General features: G+C 37.2%; 1 protein-coding gene and 1 long non-coding RNA gene across 3 annotated transcripts in view; both read right to left on the reverse strand.

Annotated features, from left to right (window-relative positions):
• gcn1 (GCN1 activator of EIF2AK4) overlaps positions 1-9,207 on the reverse strand; it is an 88,947-nt gene extending 79,740 nt beyond the window's left edge. The window contains exons 1-11 of the mRNA XM_053503670.1: positions 9,135-9,207; positions 5,917-6,019; positions 5,761-5,824; positions 5,538-5,669; positions 5,349-5,457; positions 4,834-4,932; positions 3,626-3,760; positions 2,968-3,036; positions 2,776-2,884; positions 2,609-2,683; positions 2,383-2,511 (exon numbers count right to left, since the gene is read on the reverse strand). Of these exons, the coding sequence (XP_053359645.1) occupies positions 2,383-2,511; positions 2,609-2,683; positions 2,776-2,884; positions 2,968-3,036; positions 3,626-3,760; positions 4,834-4,932; positions 5,349-5,457; positions 5,538-5,669; positions 5,761-5,824; positions 5,917-6,019; positions 9,135-9,203 (1,093 nt within the window). The 5' untranslated portion in view covers positions 9,204-9,207. The remainder of the gene's footprint in view (positions 1-2,382; positions 2,512-2,608; positions 2,684-2,775; positions 2,885-2,967; positions 3,037-3,625; positions 3,761-4,833; positions 4,933-5,348; positions 5,458-5,537; positions 5,670-5,760; positions 5,825-5,916; positions 6,020-9,134) is intronic.
• Positions 9,208-15,822: 6,615 nt separating this feature from the next.
• On the reverse strand, positions 15,823-17,241 carry LOC128530720 (uncharacterized). Of its 2 annotated transcripts, XR_008361149.1 has the most exons (4): positions 17,051-17,241; positions 16,461-16,593; positions 16,172-16,239; positions 15,823-15,920 (listed from the first exon to the last, which is right to left on the reverse strand). It is a non-coding gene; the product is annotated as an uncharacterized LOC128530720 (long non-coding RNA). The 2 variants fall into 2 exon arrangements; XR_008361148.1 differs by lacking the exon at positions 15,823-15,920 and having other exon boundaries at positions 16,008-16,239.
• Between the last annotated feature and the right edge of the window lie 1,340 nt (positions 17,242-18,581).

The raw sequence follows: 18,581 nt of genomic DNA on the forward strand, positions 1-18,581 counted from the left end.
AACTTTTTCAGCAATGTGAGCTCAAGTAGGTCTTTTAATGGATCAAAGTACAATACATACACAGTCAAGCCCAAAACTATTCATACCCCTGGCAAATTCTGACTTAAAGTTACTCTTTTCAACCAGCAAGTTTTCTTTTGACCGGAAATGACACAGGCTTCGCCCAAAAGACAATGTACAAGAGTCATCACTGTGAGGTAAAAAAAATTCTCAGCTTTTATTTACATTTGAACAAAAAGTGGCATGTCTAAAATTGTCACAACTGCAAACTGTCATAGTCTATAGGAAAATCCAAAGTTCTATACCATCACAAATAGTTCAAACTGTTCTAAAGAACCCTAATTATCCTGATTCAGGGAACAGCTGTTTTAATAAACTCAACAGGTGAAAAACAGAAGCTCTCTACTGTTGGTTTGTGGACAGTCATGGCTAAGACAAAGGAGCTCACTGAGGATCTGCGAGTGCTCATTGGTGGCTGCTCAAAAGTCAAGAAGGGGCTATAAGACCATATCTATAAGTCTATAAGTTCCAGTGGCTACAGTGCAAAGTATACAAGATGTTCCACACTGTGAAAAATCTGAGAGGACGTGGCCGGAAACCAAAAGTGACACTTGTGCTGGCCAGGAGGATAGTGAGAGAGGTTAAATAGAATCCAAGGATCAAAACCAAGGCCATCCTTATGAATCTGTATAGCTGGTGGCAACATCCCAAGGCAGACAGTCCAATGGACACTGCACACCGCTGGGTTCCACGAACGCAGACCAAGGAAGACACCACTTCTCCAGATAAGGCAGGCAAAAGCCCGCTCTGCCTTTGCAGATGCTCATTTGGACAAAGAAGACGACTTCTGGTCTTCTGTTTTATGGTGGGATGAAACAAAAATGTTATTGTTTGCCCACAATGATGTAGCCTTCATTTGGCGTAAAAAAGGAGAAGGCTTCAACATTAAGAATACCATCCCCACTGTCAAACATGGTGATGGGAACCTTATGTTTTGGGGTGTTTTTCAGCCGGTGAACCAGGGAACCTAATCACAGTAAACAGCGCCATGAAAAAGGAGCAATACAACAACTATTGATTATTGAGATTAATGATTCTTGTACATTATTCCATGATCTTTTGGCAAATTAGTATGAAATGGGTAAGAAAATATCAAAATGATCAGATTGTCCCTGATGAGCAACCAGAGGCCAACTATGGCAAGGAAGTTTGTCTTTGTGCCTGTGCGGCACCTGGAAGTTCAGTCTAACAGGAAAGTTTATACGGAGTGCACTTTCAATATTGAAGGCTCAGGTACAAAACGCTCTGTGGAAAATTCAGACCTGAGCTATTAAATGCCTGGAGTCACAAATCCTTAGTTGTCTGTATCAGCTGAGGCCAGGGCTGTCTTCATGATGAAATGGAACTGTCCACAGTCGTCATGTGCAGCTACCAAACAGGGTCTTATTGCAATGAGATCTAAATTCTCATGAACTAAAGAACATGAGCATTGTTAACATGCAGGGTGATGAATATGAGAGGTAAAGTCTTCGGGTCTTCTGTTCATATGAATTCCCATATTGCTTGGTTGAATAATGGCCCTTTGTGGTCTGCTTGGGATACATGTGATGACTGGGGTCAATGCCACTTGACCATAAAGATGAGCTCGGACTTCACTGATGCAGGCAGATTTTCTGTGATAACTTGTGACTGCAGTCACTTAATACTTTTGGACTGAAATTTCTACAAACTTTATATTAATTTAAAAAACCTTTCCAACTATACTAAACTTTCAGCCTCATAGCACACAGTATGACCACAAATTAATACCTGCTTTATCCTTCTGATATCACCCAGATAAGTATGAGATATCTCATAGAGTCTGGTTCCTTTCAGGGTTTCTTCCTATAGTTATCTCAGGGAGTTTTTTCAATGCAGCAGCAGCTGCATTGCAACAATGGCCACTATTAAAAGCACTATATAAATAAAACTTTGTATACTTTAATTTGAAATTTATTTGCTTTTACTGCTGATTGATTGTGAAATGGTTACTGACATTCATCGTTAATTAACACTACAAATTAAGGAAAATTAATCGACTCAGTTACGCATCATGATTCTTTTGTGTGTCAATTCATGTAGTGTGGTGACACTAACTCCAAAATAGAGTTTTAAAAGTAATAAAGTAATAAATTCAAATATATATATGTTGAATATTTATAAAATTTAGATTTTTTTTAAACTGCAATATAAATCAAATTGGCACTGAGGTATCGTGATAAAATCCGATTGGGAGGTCCCTGATGACTCCCATCACTAATGAACACAATTATTGATATATATATGTGTGTGTGTGTGTGTGTGTGTGTGTGTGTGTGTGTGTGTAAATAAAATTTGTGTCACCTCCAAGAATGCCAAAGAGGTGCGTTACAAGATCCTGAATGGCAGCTGGGTCACTACACTGCTGGGCCAAATTCTGCATGGCCTGAACTGCATGCTCCATCAATTCAATGTTACTTGCCTTCAGCTGGCCTGCAAAAAAACGCACATGCACACAGTGTTTTAAAGTGTACTTTAAAACATAAAGGCAAACATTTCCATTTACTTAAAATGGTAGTAGTAAACTTACTGGCAAGGCATTTTCCAATGTCCAAAGCATACTGACTGAGATCAAGACTAAGTGAAGCCAGCATGGAGGAGATGGCTAGATGTGTGTGTAAGAGAAAGAAAAAAAATTAACATGAGTCACACTACAGCAATATTTGTTATTTTGTAGAATGTGTATTGGTGTCTTACTCTGCAGCGAGTTCTCAGGGCTACGCAGCAGGGCTTTCTGTAGAGTTGGCAAGAGCTGCTCCTTGAACTCAGAGTGAGAAACATGGTGAAGCAGAGATCCACTTTTAGCCTGAAAGCATATATTTATTTTTCGAGATAAAGCAAAATGCTCACAAAATAGTGTCTTTGCCCAAAAGTTAAATTCACACCCACCAGAATGTGAGGGAGTGGTCTGGTTTTGCTCATCAGCACAGTCTTCAAGTACAAATCCAAGATTGCTGCCTGAAAAAACATAACAGATAAAAAGATAACAGGTGTGTGAAAACGGTTGGGTATCGTTAAATATTTTTTTTAAACCAACAACTAAAGTTACCACTTTTAGTAACCGGAATTGCATCCATGTTAAATTTTGAAAACAACCATGAACAAGGCCAAATTTTTGTTCGCTAAATATTAACCACCAAAACCCCAGTCATACCTGCCGCTCTTGACTAATATTGGGAGAGGAACATCGCTATGGTCAGTCCTTCTTGCAGTTCAACACAGCACATCTTTGTGCTCCTGAATTTATATCATGCATATTCAAAGGCATCAATAATTTTGTGTCCTGTTTGTATGCATTGCCTGCTATCGACATCAAGGCTGATGTGGATTGATCGCTTGGACATTTTTACACCTACTATGCAATGGACACTGTAGTCAAGCCTCTCAAAGCAAAACACAGACGAGCACTGACCTTGGGCATTGTAATAGGCAGACTGCATGCTTTTCACAACTGATAGTATCTAAGCAATTTAGTTAGCGTCATAATAGTACTAAAGTTAGGTAACCAGCCTAATTTGTGAGATTGTGTGTTATGAGAGAAACCCACCTTGTGCTTGTTAATGGGGCCTATGTCTTTTTGAGAGGTGCAAAAGTCCACACATACAGCAAGCAGTGGTAGAGATGAAGGACTCTGGTCCAAGCTCAACAGGGTGCTCAAATACTGATCAACCAATCCAGGGATCTGGAGATAAACATTAGGGATAAAATAAGAAAAAAATAAAATAAGAAAAAAACTATAGCTGTAAAACATTAAATTTAGGTTCTTAGGCAGAGAGCTCTATTTTAAGTTAAAATGACAACCAGGAGCCCCATTTATAAGTACTGTGGAAGAATATAACAGTTCTGTTACACAAGACTATGTGGTTTAGATATACTTTAGGCACTTGTGCATTATTTAGTTAAAAATCTTGCCCTGGTACCACTTCAGGTGTGTGTGAGAGAGAGAGAGAGAGAGAGAGAGAGAGAGAGAGAGTGTGTGAGTGAGTGAGTGAGTGAGTGAGTGAGTGAGGCTACACGGTAGACCCCCCCCCTCCCGCCCCGGTGTTAATCACTACAGCCATGATTCTTTCCAAAGCCCGAGTTTACAAAGCCGTTCACCTATGGCTACCCACTTAAACATTTAAATCATCATTACAAATGTCACCTTCAGTTACATAAGCATACACTGACCAGCTATAACATTATGACCACCTTGAGAACTGTGTAGTCCAATCCAATAGAAGAAGTACTGTAGCTTTAACTCAATTAAATAGTATTTGTATAGCGCTTTTAACAATAGTCATTGTCGCAATGCAGCTTTAGAGGATCAAAGGAAAATTATGGAAGTGTTGTATGAAATGTGAGAAAAATTGGTATGTTTTCACACACCTACACATGAGAGAGAGAGAGAGAGAGAGAGAGAGAGAGAGAGTTACAATCACACATTGAGGAGAAGGTTAAAGCTGGTTCTATTAGAAAGGTGTCAGAACACCCAGATTATTACTGCTTTCATGGCAAAGAAGTGACTTAATTACTATTAGACGAGTGGTCATAATGCATGGCTGAATACATTAGTGTAGTTAACTATAGTAATCTATAAGCTAATTAGCAAATGTCAAATATTTTCATTGACTCTGTTTAGTTACATTACAAGGCTTCTCCATGCTTCATATGAAAGTAATAAGCATAGATGTTTTGGTGTCTAGGGTTACATAAATGAAACCTGCAGGTTTAGTAAAAATAAACAACAAGTAATCATGCTGCTAATGGCCTCACATCTTTCCACATTTTGATAAGCTGCTTAGTGACAGACTTGATAGCATTTCTGGAGGCTCCACCAATGACCTCAGCAAGAAGCAGGCTCTGCACCTCCACCTGTTCTCACACAGACACACAAAACATTTTTTAAAAAACATCAGATAATCAGATTAAACTGATAAAATAAGATAAAAACTTTATTTAGTGCTGCTGTGAAATATGGCCTGTATCAAACTAACTAATTTGATAGTTAAATAATATCTCCATTATGAAATGCACAGTTACTTGATGGCTCTTTTGTTAGTTATCAGCTTTAAAATTAGCTTAAGGCTGTCCAGATGTAAGATAACTACAGTATACTGCCTGGCCCCCCAAAAGATTTTATTCAATCACACCACTCACAGGTCTCCCATACGCCCCCTCCCCTCTTTGCATGCTCATCACTTTGTCCTGTGATGTCCTGCAATGAGATTTTACCATTTTCTTATACTATTTAATGAACTTAAACCAAAAAAATAAAAACAAACACTAACCAGTTTTTTCCATTGGGTTGCCTCTCTCTCCTTTTGCATGGGGAAGACTACACGTACTATTAAGAAAGTCCATGGCAGGGCACAACAAGCAGCTGATGCTGTGCTCTTCCTGCATCAAAAAGTCAACAATAAGTAATTTTCTCAATATAAAATAATTATATAGCAAGCAGGGGAATTTTATTATCCTACCCTGGTATTATGTCCTTACTGACAATTCCACAGGTGAGCAGGACAGAAGGCAGGTGGGCAGCAAAGGCATCAGGCTGTGACTGGGCCATTAGGTTGATAACAGAGAGCACAGCATGGCGAGAGGCTGCATCTCTAAGGCAAAACAAAACAAAAATATTTAAAAAGATATGTAAATAGTCGTTACTACATAAACCCATTATCTCCCTGTATCATTATCTGTCACCTGTATCGATGAAGGGTAAGACAAAAGAGCTTGCATAGACCTTTGACAGCTGGTTCAGGAAGATCTAAAGAAACATGAGAACACAGAACTCTTAAATTGAGACATCGAGATACAGAATGCATGGTGTAAGACATGGAGTTTTAATTTTCAACATACTTTTTCCTGTTATGCATTTCTTCAATTCCACTAAAATTTCTTTGCGCTCCTTAACACTCGAAGTAGTCACTTTCCCAGCAAACTTCTTCAATGTGTCTGAAACCTGCCATGACAAAGATAAATGGTTGTTACATGCTTCTTAGATTAGCATTCGTTAGGCAGTTTGTCATGTAATTTTTCAGGTACTGTAGGTAAAAGACTAATATTAAATAATATCAATATCTGCTACAGATATGTTCCCCCTCTAAAAATATTGAAACAGCAGGGTTAGAAATTTGTGTGCGCTATACACTGATGACATTTAAGATAAATAGAGGATAGAGCAATTTTAGATTTTACATATCAGCATTAATTTCCTTATATGTTCATTTCAATCACTTGAACTTTGAAGACCTTTTTTTTGGGGGGGGGGGGGGTTGTGGACTATTTTGGTGCAGATAGCAATGTTCTTGGTTCCGAAACTTTTGTGGCTGATCGCTGTATAAATTTGAAAAATCAGTTTCAATCTTCTGGTAAGTGGTTCGCATCTTATAATGTTGTTGGTCTTTCAGCTGCTCTCATCAAGGGGTCACAACTTGGCACAAGTTTTATGTCGAATACCCTTGCAATCCTCCCATTTTATTCGGTCTGTAAGGTTGTAATTCGGTAAGAGGTTGTAAAAACTTCATCCATTCCATGTGGAGTTTTTTTTTTCCCCAGTTCTTACAATGTTTGTCATCTGCTGTTTCTGATTTGATGTATGACTATGAACAAGCGGTTTCTTTCTCTTGCACAATATTCCAATTGTTGACGATTTTGTCATTCAATACATTTGAGGAAAACTGCACATATTTTTTTAACTGCTCTTCACTCAACGGAAAGCACTATCTGCCCTCTTCTGCTTGCATGAGCTCACAGGTTTGATTGGCTGGTTTCACTATGATTGACTTGAGACTGCAGGTCTGCCACCTACCCCCTGGCTACAGATGGCTCATACATCACCCAAGGCTCAAGTGGCCAAAAATGTCTAAATACACCATCAGTAGTTTGGACATACCTTCTAATTCAATGTTTTTTCTTTAGTTTTTAATTTTTTACATTCAAGAACAATCATTAAGATTTTAAAACTAAGAAACAACACATATGCAATTCATTTACAAACCACATTTATTATTTAAAAGCAATTTTAAAGGCAATCCTGGAGGAGTAATGTGCATTTGCAAAACCCATCAAGCACTATAATTAAACTGCCACTCATGAAGACCTTCCCAAGATCAAAACTTACCTTTGCTACAGAGAAGAGTTACCAGCCTCATAAATAGTGATTTTATAGTGATGTGCAATATCTCTAGTCATGCGCAATACTTTGGTGGAACGAGCATTTTTTCTTTCTGTCTTGGGGAACCACCATAACTGGGCAAAGTACAATTTAAAACATTTAAAATATTATTGTAAATGCCTGCCACTCACTCTCTGTATGTATACATATACTCATTGCATACAGACATATTACTTAGTCAACTTTGCTTACTTATAGTCTAAATATATATTCATGTAAATATTTTACTACACAGATGTCTATATTCTATAGCCAGATTGTATAGTGTACATTTTATACTGTTAGGAAAAAAAAAGGAATACTATCTTATTGTACTTTATTTTTTATTCTGTTGTTTTGTAACTTTGTACTGTTCACTTGTTGCCGTGGCAAAACAAATTTCCCACTTGTGGGACTAATATAGGTTTATCTTATCTTATCTTAAATCACCAATTAAAAGCACCTCAGACTAGAGCTGTTATGAAGACTTTATAGAGGATAAGTAGCAGACACAATTCAATATAAACTGTTCTAAGGAGATATGCATATTTTGTGAAGCCCTTCAGCATCATTTTCAGTGTAAAAATAATTAATTAAAAAACCAACGAACATGGAATTAGAAAACGGGTCAAAACTTTTGACTGGCACTGTATTCAATTGCCAGTTCCTTTTCTGGGAAAACACTCCAAAAGTGTTGATGCCGGCCCCGTGCTTCACGCTTGCTGTTCAGGGTAAAAGTCTTAATCTTCTTCATCTAAACATGTGTGTGATCATTGGCAAACATTTAGTTTCATCTAAACAGAGAACATTCCTGAGAAAGACTAGTGAGCACCTGGAAATTTCAGTCTGACATTTGATGTTTGCCTTGGTGTAAAGCCTTTCCCTTTGTTCAATTGCCTTTCAAGACCTGTAGGACGCTCTTAAAGGTGGATGCACATACTTTGGTACATACTGCATCCAGTTCCCTTACCAGTTTCTTTGTCTGTGTCTTGGGGTTCAACTGAAACTTTTAAAATGCATTTCCCCATCCTAGAAATTGTTTTATGGCTTTTATTTTAAACTGATATGGTATCTGTATGTTTCTAAGATTTTTAGATTGGAATGCCATTGTTTGTTTAGATGTTTGTGGTTCCTTCAGTTGTTTGGCGATCAGTTCTAATGCCCCCACATGATACCAAGCAGTACAATAAAGACTCCAATTAAGACCTAATTATGACACTTTATGAACTTTCAATCAAAAGCTTTCAAGAGACAAACAACTTGGCATATGTATAAAGCTTTGACCCACTGTAATAAATATGTATTTAATTGCTTTAAATAAATGCCCCAACTTTCTTGCCAACAACAATGAATTGATACATGCATTGTGTGGAACTGTAAAAAATTAGACTGGATATTTTTAGCCAAGTATGTAAAGTGTTGAATCATTGGTAACTACAATATGCACTTGTGTTGCTGCTACCACTGCCAAGCCACTAATGAATTCTAACTCTACTTAGTGTCGTTCGTTTAAAAGATTTACTTTCCTACAAGATGACTAGCTGGGCTATGCAAGCTGATTCGCAACATTTCAGGATACATCATCGGTGTTCTTATACAAATACATTTTAACGAAGTAAATGTTTAGTTTGCAACAGATATAAAGGCGAATTCTGCGTGTTCCCTCTAAACGTCGTCGTGGACTTGACAGAAATATGTCTAGAAAGCTGATAGCAAGTGAGCTAAATTAGCGTGGCAGTTGTCTGGTCTTTGCACTAGTAATTCAACTTCGACGTGCATCTATGAGACTTTGTTTCAGCGGTGACAAAACTGCATCTAAATTCCCAGGTCCTTTTATTTTTGTTTTAGAATATGTGTTAGCTATATTTTAAAAAGAACGATTAAAGCAAAGCAATACTCATGCCACGAATCGCACACGAACCTGCGTGTCCGCTGCCATCTTGCCGGTCTCGAGCGTCCCCCAAAAAAGGATCGTCACTTCCGTTGGCATTACGTCGTTCTTCTTCTTCTTCTTCTGTGTGGTGTTTATTGGAGGTTGGCAGCAACGAACTGGTGCATTACCTCCACCAACCGGTAATTAGGCCTGGCCTAAAAAGTCGCACAAAAATTCCTTTCCATCACCTTTAGCTTCAATTACAGCACACAATGTGGTGGCCAGTTTATGTGTGAACTTTTGCCATTGCTCCAAAGTCCAATCTTTATGCTCCTTAGCCAATTCTATTTTATTATTTATTTTATTTATTTTTTGCTCTGATAACAAGTGGTTTTCTTAAGGCCACACAACTTAAGTTCCAATCCTATAAGTTCTCTTTACATGTGTGCATATAAAAATTGATTCACTCGAACATTTTTTTTAACCTTCAGAAAGCAACCAAGCAGGCATGGAGTGAGCAAGTGACACCAGAGTACTGCTGATGTCATTTTCGGCTTTACGCCCAACTGGATCCAGCAAATTGTGAAGAATAAGGAACTTCGTACTAAATATCGGTTGTTGTATATCAATTGTTTTGCATGATAACAATTATTCTCTTTATTTTGCTTGTCATCATTTAACAAAAGATAGCATGTTATTAGAACATTTAATTTAACATAAGTTTCAATAATTCGGGCCACACTGTAGTTAAGATATTTATTATTAAATTAGATATAACCTCCCACATCTACTGATGCTGGAAAAAAAGACAAGACCAAGGCAAAATGAACCACCTATCTTTTCAATAACTTAGAAATACCCCTGCCTGATACCTGAGTAGATTCCTAAATAGTCATTTTGTTAATTTCTGTTTAATTTGTTAGTAAAATGTTTTGCTGCTGTTTATCCATACAGATTACAAGCCGACACATTATAAGAAATGAAATTTATGTTCATCCATTACAGCTTTCCTGTTGAGCTTTCTTACATGAAGCTTAACAAGGATGCTGATCAATAGCTGCATCAATCTCAATCTATTTCTCTATCTAAACTAACTCTCTCTCTCTCTCTCTATATATATATATATATATATATATATATATATATATATATATATATATATATATATATATATATATATATATATATATATATATATATCAGGGGGCACTAGTGGCTCAGTGGTAGGTGTTTCTCCTGCCATGCAGAAGGCCCGGGTTCGATTCCCAGCCACTGCCCAAACCCCAGCCACTGGATGCAGTGCCGGTTCTAAGATAAAATGAGAGGGTTGCGTCAGGAAGGGCATCCGGCGTAAAGCCTGTGCCAAGTTGTTGTGTAGACTGGGTATTCTGCTGTGGCGACCCCTTGCTGGGAGCAGCCAAAAGACCAACAACATATAAATATTTAACAGTTTAGCCTACCTGAACTAGAAAACAAAGGCTAATGCAAATTAAGACAGGTTTGATCTTTTTTTAAAATGACTGTGTTAGGACAGTTTGCATGTTGGTGTGAAAATCTGAGAACAAAGAGAGTTGTTTCAAGTCTGTGAATACTCAGAGAAAGATAGTCGATAACGGGCACATTAACGTGTCCTGCTTAGTGAAAAGTGTTCTGGCGACCCATAATTCGTTACATGAATATTTGTCCAGACATGGGCTATGGTAAGTATTACTAAAATTAGGAATGAAAGAAAACACATCAAGAGGGATGTTTTATGGAAATATAAACCAAGGAGAGATGTAAGAGAAAGATGCATGAAAAAGTTTGCACATTGTTAGAAACATCTGCACAGTTGTCTAATTCAACACAGTTAAAATAGTCTGTCAAAATGTCCCTGAATTACTCACATTAAAAATCTATAAGTTCTACAATAAAAAAAAAAGTTACTGAGATGGAGCTGTAGTGTCAATGAAGTAGATTGATACAAACAAAATGAGAACCTCTGCCTGTATAGTCATTCCTAAAAAACAAGAGCATTTCGACAAATTGTAAGCCCAGTGAATCTGTTGAATATTACTACCCATCACTGAGTCTGAGAGAGTGCTAACCACAATAGATGTTGGTGATAGTATCATGGACCCAAGGATGATAGATCCAACCAAGCAATGTGACCAGTAATCATCAGTCTCTTGAACAGCCAAATATGTGTGGTGGAGAGGAATAACAAGTTCTTAATGAACAGCTGACCTTTAAAAAATTTTTTATCTTAAGCTTACAGAGTCAAACACACCCATGGTCTAGGTTCAAGTCCTGCCTCGGGGTCTGTTTGCAAGAGTTTGCAGTTCTCCCCATTTTTGGTGGGTTTCCTCCCACAGTCCAAATACATGCAGATTAGGCCTATTGGTGTTCCCAGATTGCCTGTAGTATGTGAACGCATGTGTGAATGTTGGGCAGCGGTCCTATTACGGTTGTAAAAATGGGGATAAATTCAATGGCCATAATTGCCCTCCACTAGCCCTAACTGGACAGAAGTTCCTAGATGAATAGATGGACTGTTCAATGACTGTTATTAAACTGGTCACAGACTGATGTCAATTATTATTGTCAATGTCAGGGGTATTGCAAATGATTTAAAGAAAAAAAGGTAATTTTTTTACTGACAAAGCAAGGGCACTGATTTCTTTTCTCCAAGAAAATCATGATTAAGAAGCAGACGTGATTTTAGAGGAGTTAAAAAAAAATGACATATGGTTCTCTTTTAAAAGTATCAGACCAGCAGGGGTGGCTATAGAGAAGGGGAAAATACATCACACCATGCTCCATGTTGGGATGCAGGTGCCATCTTGTGAGATGAGCACTTTGTTTACCTGTGGTTACCTCTACATTGGGTACAGAGTAGTGATTTTGTGTCCCAAGGAGCACTGCAGTAATGGCTTTGAATGTCCTACAAATAGCTGGGGCACCCTGTAAGTTTTACAGAACAAGGGGCAGCGAGGAAACTTAGCAATCACTCCTACGATCCGGAAGGCAGTTTTAATATATTGTGCACATCAGATCATTAAATGACAAGAAGAATGTAATATTTAAATTTGCCCTTGCTTGACATCATCTAGATTATGGAAAATAACATGCAAATTATAGTAAAGACATTGTGATTGTAGATAACTGAAGTGAACAAGCCACAAAGTATTTCATTGGGAACAAATTTTATTCTGTAAAGTACAACAAAAATATAAAAGGTAAAATAGTTTTTTCTGGATCTTGTGCAATAAGACGATTTATTTTTTCCCAAATAAATTCTTATTAGTATTACATTTTTAGGCCTACCGTTATATATAACTAAACTATTATTATTTGACGCACACTGGGCGAGCTGCAACTCGCCTTTGTTATCATCACATCAATTTGGCATTGCTGATTTTGCCTGCTGATTTCCAAATTTATTTTCTTTATTTTTATGGTTTCTGTATCAGGGTAACTGGTCACAGCACCAGAGCACAGCACACTGTAGTAACCTGCACACTTTTTGTTTTGTTTAGGATATAATGGTGAGCAGAAGATATGGAGAAGAGGAAAAGAAATTGGACTTTACTAGTAGAAATTAGATTGCGATGTCAATTGACTCTATGGACCTAGTGCATGTTAGATTTTATTTCAAATTTACTTATTTTTTTATAATCTTTAACATTTCAAATAAATTGTTGCTTTTAGTCCTTCGTATGCTTTTGTCAAGGGGTTGCCACAGCAGGCCATCTGATCCACACACAGCTTGGCACAGGTTTTACACCAGATGCTTTTTTTGTCACAACCCTCCCATTTTATCCAGGCTTGGGACCAGCACTGCGTCCAGTGGCTGGGTTTGGGCATTGGGTGGGAACTGAACCCAGGCCTTCTGCATAGAAGTCGAGAAAACACTGAGTCACCAATGGCCGTATATTTCATATAACTACTTGTAAAATTTAGTGTTATACAACATTAAGTTCCTATCGGGTCATCTAATTGGATGAGAAGGTGCTCTAATAAATGTTAAATACACTATGTCTTGGCATGGTTAAAAGTGGGTCACTATGGTCTGCAGTACTGAACAGAGGGGAGAACAGCTGCCTGGCAAAACTGACATTCAAAATGGAAGCATGTTCAGTAAGAAAACACATTTGATAAAGTCATGTCTACTGAGAATTACGAACTGTGTTAAGAAGGCTTGTTCTTTCTTCTATGGTCTCCTATATAACAAATATAGTTTTTTTTAAAACCTCTCTTGGCAGTGTTTTCCTGCTGATTCCTATCTGGGTTTTGGGCTCTATGTTAAAAAAAAAAGGTTGTCTGATGAGAGAAATGCCATGAAAAAAGATTTCCTACTACTGTCATTAATAAATACCAGACTGCTAACACCATGATATGATTTTAACTGGGCATCACAAAAACATTATTCACAAAATATTGAATGGACTTTTGAGATGTGTAATGATTCAACATGGACTGAACATGATTGTAATAATGAGATTACAGTAAAACCTTAGGAAGAAATTCAGTCTGCGAGCGTTTGGCAAGACGAACCAACGGTTTTTCTCCCTTATTATGGATAATCATCTCCCATGCTCAGTCTCAGTGTGCATGTGTCAGTGCTATAGTCACTATCCGCGTGTGTGTACTGTTTCCTATTTCATCGTGCCCATGTGTGTGTACGTGCACGTATAGCATTTACTGTATTATTATTTTGTGTCCAAGTGTAGTGACTGTTCTTTAGTAACTGAACTGCAACAATAGCCTCCAGGAAAAAAAAAAAAGCTGCAACAGTGCAGGAGATAAATCTGTTTAACATATTTTTTACCAAATCCTCAAAAGGAGGCAAAAGCAAGTGTCATTATAGACGCTACTTTTTAAAGAATGTTGATGGGAGTTCAATATTGTCCAATCAAGATCCAGACAGTATTGACAATGCCAAACACTCCAAATGCAGGTGAAGCATATGCTTTGGAAGCCTGAGATGATGTGGTTTATAGGGTCAACCTTGGTGGGTCAGATAGACCTGCATCGAGTGGATTCCATCACTTAAACATTGACAGGTACCCAATTACTGTATTACAATTATTGTTGACTTGTAAATGCCTTGGCTTGTTTTTAAAGACATATCCCACACGGAAAAAAACCTATATGTTTTAATATAGGTTTGATATAGGTTTTTAAAATATGTGACATATATAAAATTGGCCGTTTTCCTATATTATATGTACATATATACGTGCATATACGTACCTATATATGGGTCAATGACGTGACGCCCCCTTTTTCTGTCCGGGTTCATTTTATTTTGCAGAAAAAACTAAAAAATACATAAAAATTTCTCATCTACTTGTTATACCTTCTTTACCTACTAAACCACTCTAACTTCTCCAAATTTTTAAGTTTTTCATCATTTTTCTGCTATCCGAAGTGCCAAAACAACATATGGGGCGACCGTCCGGCCTTGACTTTTGTTAGGAAAACTGGTTTAAAAACACTTTAAATCAACTTAAATATATCCCTTTTCCTAGTTGGCATAATTTTAAACATGTTTTACATCCATTGACAAAACTATAAAGCATTTGCTCATATATTTCTATCATGATATACAAAGAATGTTGTCCGAATTATGTTGATTCTATCCATTTCATCCGGGGCGACCATCAACAAACCACAATTTTGGGACCTTTATTTTAAAAAACATCTCAAGGATGGGATACTGCATCAGCCAGACACAAGTGAAGACCCCCTGGAAACAACTGTATAGTAAATCAGTCTCCCTCATATAGTAAGAAAAAGCTGTTTTTTAACGGCTGTGATGTCGTAGTCACTTTTGGTCATCATGTGGGGCGACCACCCCAAAACTGTGAATTATAATTTTTTTCCACAAATCTATATTTTGTTGATAAATTTGATAGTGCTTTGTCACTAGAAGAAGCTAGTTTGGTTTCTGAGGCTAACCGTTAGCCTGTTATACTTGAGTAAACTTGAAAACATCATATGGGGCGACCACTGCTAAATGTGTTAAATGATAGATATATGTCCTATATTTGTAGTTTTCATATTCTATACATTAATTATATACATAGAGTTAATTGTTTAAGTATAATTATTTGTATATTTTTTTTCTAAATTCAGCCATTTTCCATTCCTTTTATAGGGATAAACATTTATTTTAACTGGATAATGAAGGAGACTCTGATATTATAGAATAAATTTGTGAAATAATGGTTTTCATAAAATGTAAGGGCACTAAAGTTTATCTTTCTTCATCAGTTTATCTACTTACTGATATGAGTTAAACTAGTCTTAATGATACATAAAAATGTGAATTCTGAGATATATTACGGTCGCCCCAGATGACTTTTTTAAGGCTATGTTTTATTAACTTAAGTGTAAAAACACTAAAATGACAATTTTTTTTACTTTTCTTTATAAAGGCATGTGTACACTACATTTTAAATGTTTAGACATATTCATATTTTTGGTATTTTAAAATTGGCCTATTAAAAAGTCTTATCCGTCAATGACCCATATACATGCATACATGTACCTATGTGCATATATGCACCCATATTTTTACCAAGATATTAGTAAAATTATTAAAATCCATAGATGTTAGACAACATAAACAAAAGCCCAAAATGTAGAAATTTTATTTTTTTATTTTTTTAAGAACAATCAAACAGTAAAAGAACAAAAATATAGTACAAGAACAAAAATAAGACAAAAAAAACTCAACAGGAAGAAAACATATTTATTTTGAGGACCTTCTCAGCTTCGTGAGCTTTGAATTGATAGATGTGCCTGTCTGCCCTCGGGTGGCTGCCGGCCACTTTTTCAATGTAGCATCTAGAAAAGACAAAAATAATAAGACAGTATAATAATAATGAATGATTATTTATTAAAATTTCAGACGACAACAATTAGTGCCACGAGGTTATTTGCTACACTATATGTTCTACAAAATAGAGGACTACACACCTTATAGCGCAATACACCAGAGATGTGGCTTTAAAGGAAAGGTAGGATTAAGAAGTGAGCAAGCGATGAATTAGTATATAGGTCCCAAGCAGATACAGTAACAATAATGGGTGCCCTACCTTATGCAGTCTCCAAAGCCTAATAAACGCGACCAGCTGCTCCCCATCCTCTCTGGTTGGCTTTTCACCTTAAAGTTATATTTCAAAATTTTTATTAAAGGGGGGTAAAATGAAGGTGGAGAAAGCAAGAGTTTTTTTATATACACATCCTGTTTTCTTGAGGTTCAAGATAATACAAAAATGGCAAGTAAAAAAGCGATGGCCTGCACACAAGCATAATTTATTCCACAGAACATGAATGACTTGATTTTTTTTCAAGGACAGAAGAGATTAGGAACATGTTTTGTACCATTCAGGTTGCAGCAAAGTCTCCAAGTCGAAGGTGCCCAGCAGCAGATTCCGCACCATGGCAGTAGCAGAGGTGGCAAGGCGGGCTGCTCTCCACGCTTCTGCCTGGCAAAACACCCCAGAGCCCTTTCAATCTGAAAAATAATTTCACATCACAATATTAATTTATTGGCAACTTTTAAAAACTTTTTCATGTTTCATACTGATTCTTGCTTAGCTTCCCAATAGTTAATAGGATTTTATGTATAAATGCAGATTAATGATAAAGATATGAAACAGTGTTATAAGCTAACCAAAACGGAGCCAAATACATATTAGCAACCATAATCTAAAGCTATCCAAAACAAGGGGAAATACATTAGAACATTTATAAACATCTGTAAACTCCATAAGGCATTAGCTTAGCCACCGGGAAATATCATGTTTATGCTACATAGGCAGCATGTTAGCATGATTTACCTAAACTATGTAAATGGCATTGAAAGCCATGTGTCACACAAGCTGACAAGAGCTAGCTGAAGTGAGGAAAATATTTACTAATATTAGTTTAATATTATCAGAATAAGAGTTATATAAGACTTAATAACTTACCCAGTGTGTCCTCCGTTGGATCTATTCTCTCTTCAAAATGCTCCCGTTCGTCGTCAAAGCCCCACAGTCTTCTTCTGAGGTAAATGTAAACTCCTCCCACTTTCCAGAACATTCTGAAGAGTTTCTTTGGATGTGTAGTAGCGCGTGTCATCTTCCAAACGTGCAGAAAACTGAACCTGTGTGTAAACTCAAGCCTGTCTTTGTGTGTGTGTGTGTGTGCGTGTTTCATGCCGGTGTCCGGGGGCGTGGCCTAGTATGTAAATTAGCCGGACTGATTTCCGTGTGGTTTGCGTGTGGGCGTGTCCTGCCTCGGGTCATTAGCAGATAAGGAAGTGCGACAGAAATTCTAAAATGTGTATAACTATAGTTAAATTCCATAACATGCCAATTACATGTGATACCAATTTTACGTGTTCGCACATAAGTTTTTTGCTTTTTTTTTTTTAAATTTAGTTAGTTCTTAGTTATTGCCTTGATAATAGAAAATATGAGCGCATCATGTATGACACCAAAGTGAGATATGAGCTAAAATGACCAGATCCTGCCATGAGCTATATAGGAGACATATCTTGTATGTACATATAGGGCTTATATGAGGATATAAAGAAGCAATACAGGAGACCTATATGGCCTGTATATGCACATATATGCACCTCCATTTTGCCTATATGCAGCATATATATTATCATATATATGCGTATATACTGCATATAGGCTTCATATATGTGCATATATCCTCATGTAGGTGAGGATATATGTGCATATATACTGCATATAGGTGAGGATATATGCGCATATATACTGCATATTGGTTTCATATAAGCGCATATATCCTCATATAGGTGAGGATGTATGTGCATATATACTGCATATAGGTGAGGATATATGCGCATATATACTGCATATAGGTTTCATATAAGCGCATATATCCTCATATAGGTGAGGATATATGTGCATATATACTGCATATAGGTTTCATATATGCGCATATATCCTCATATAGGTTCTTTCCATGTGGGATGCACTGTCGGTATAAATCCTGGACACTGTTTATAGAAATGTACAAATGCAAGTATTGTATATACTGTAATAATTTATAACTATTTATAGTTATGTTTTTCTTCCTGTCAAGAACTAACCTTAGGTGACCAGAAGACGTAGCTTTAGCGGTTAGCCCTTTGTTGCGTGAATGGTAAACCCAAACGCAGAAAAACACGAGTAGGCAGGATAATCAAGCTATTTAATCCAAGGACTCTCACGAATGGGGAGCATGGGAAAGACACAATCTAACCCGCGTCCTATAAATACACATTCAATCAGAAAGCAAAGCCAATAAAGTGAGTACTCACGATTCGGCGAACGATTCCGACGTGGCATGGGCAAAAGACTCAATGACTGAGCGAGGTGCTATGGTTTGTTTACTCCTTTTATACTTCCTGGTTCGCGACCGCTTAACTTCCGGGTCCTAGTGCCGGTCGCGGACTGAGTGTGCATGACAGTACCCCCCTGTCCGGGACCGGCTCCAGACGGT

This window comes from Clarias gariepinus, chromosome 9, assembly GCF_024256425.1.
Source record: "Clarias gariepinus isolate MV-2021 ecotype Netherlands chromosome 9, CGAR_prim_01v2, whole genome shotgun sequence".
Taxonomy (NCBI): domain Eukaryota; kingdom Metazoa; phylum Chordata; class Actinopteri; order Siluriformes; family Clariidae; genus Clarias; species Clarias gariepinus.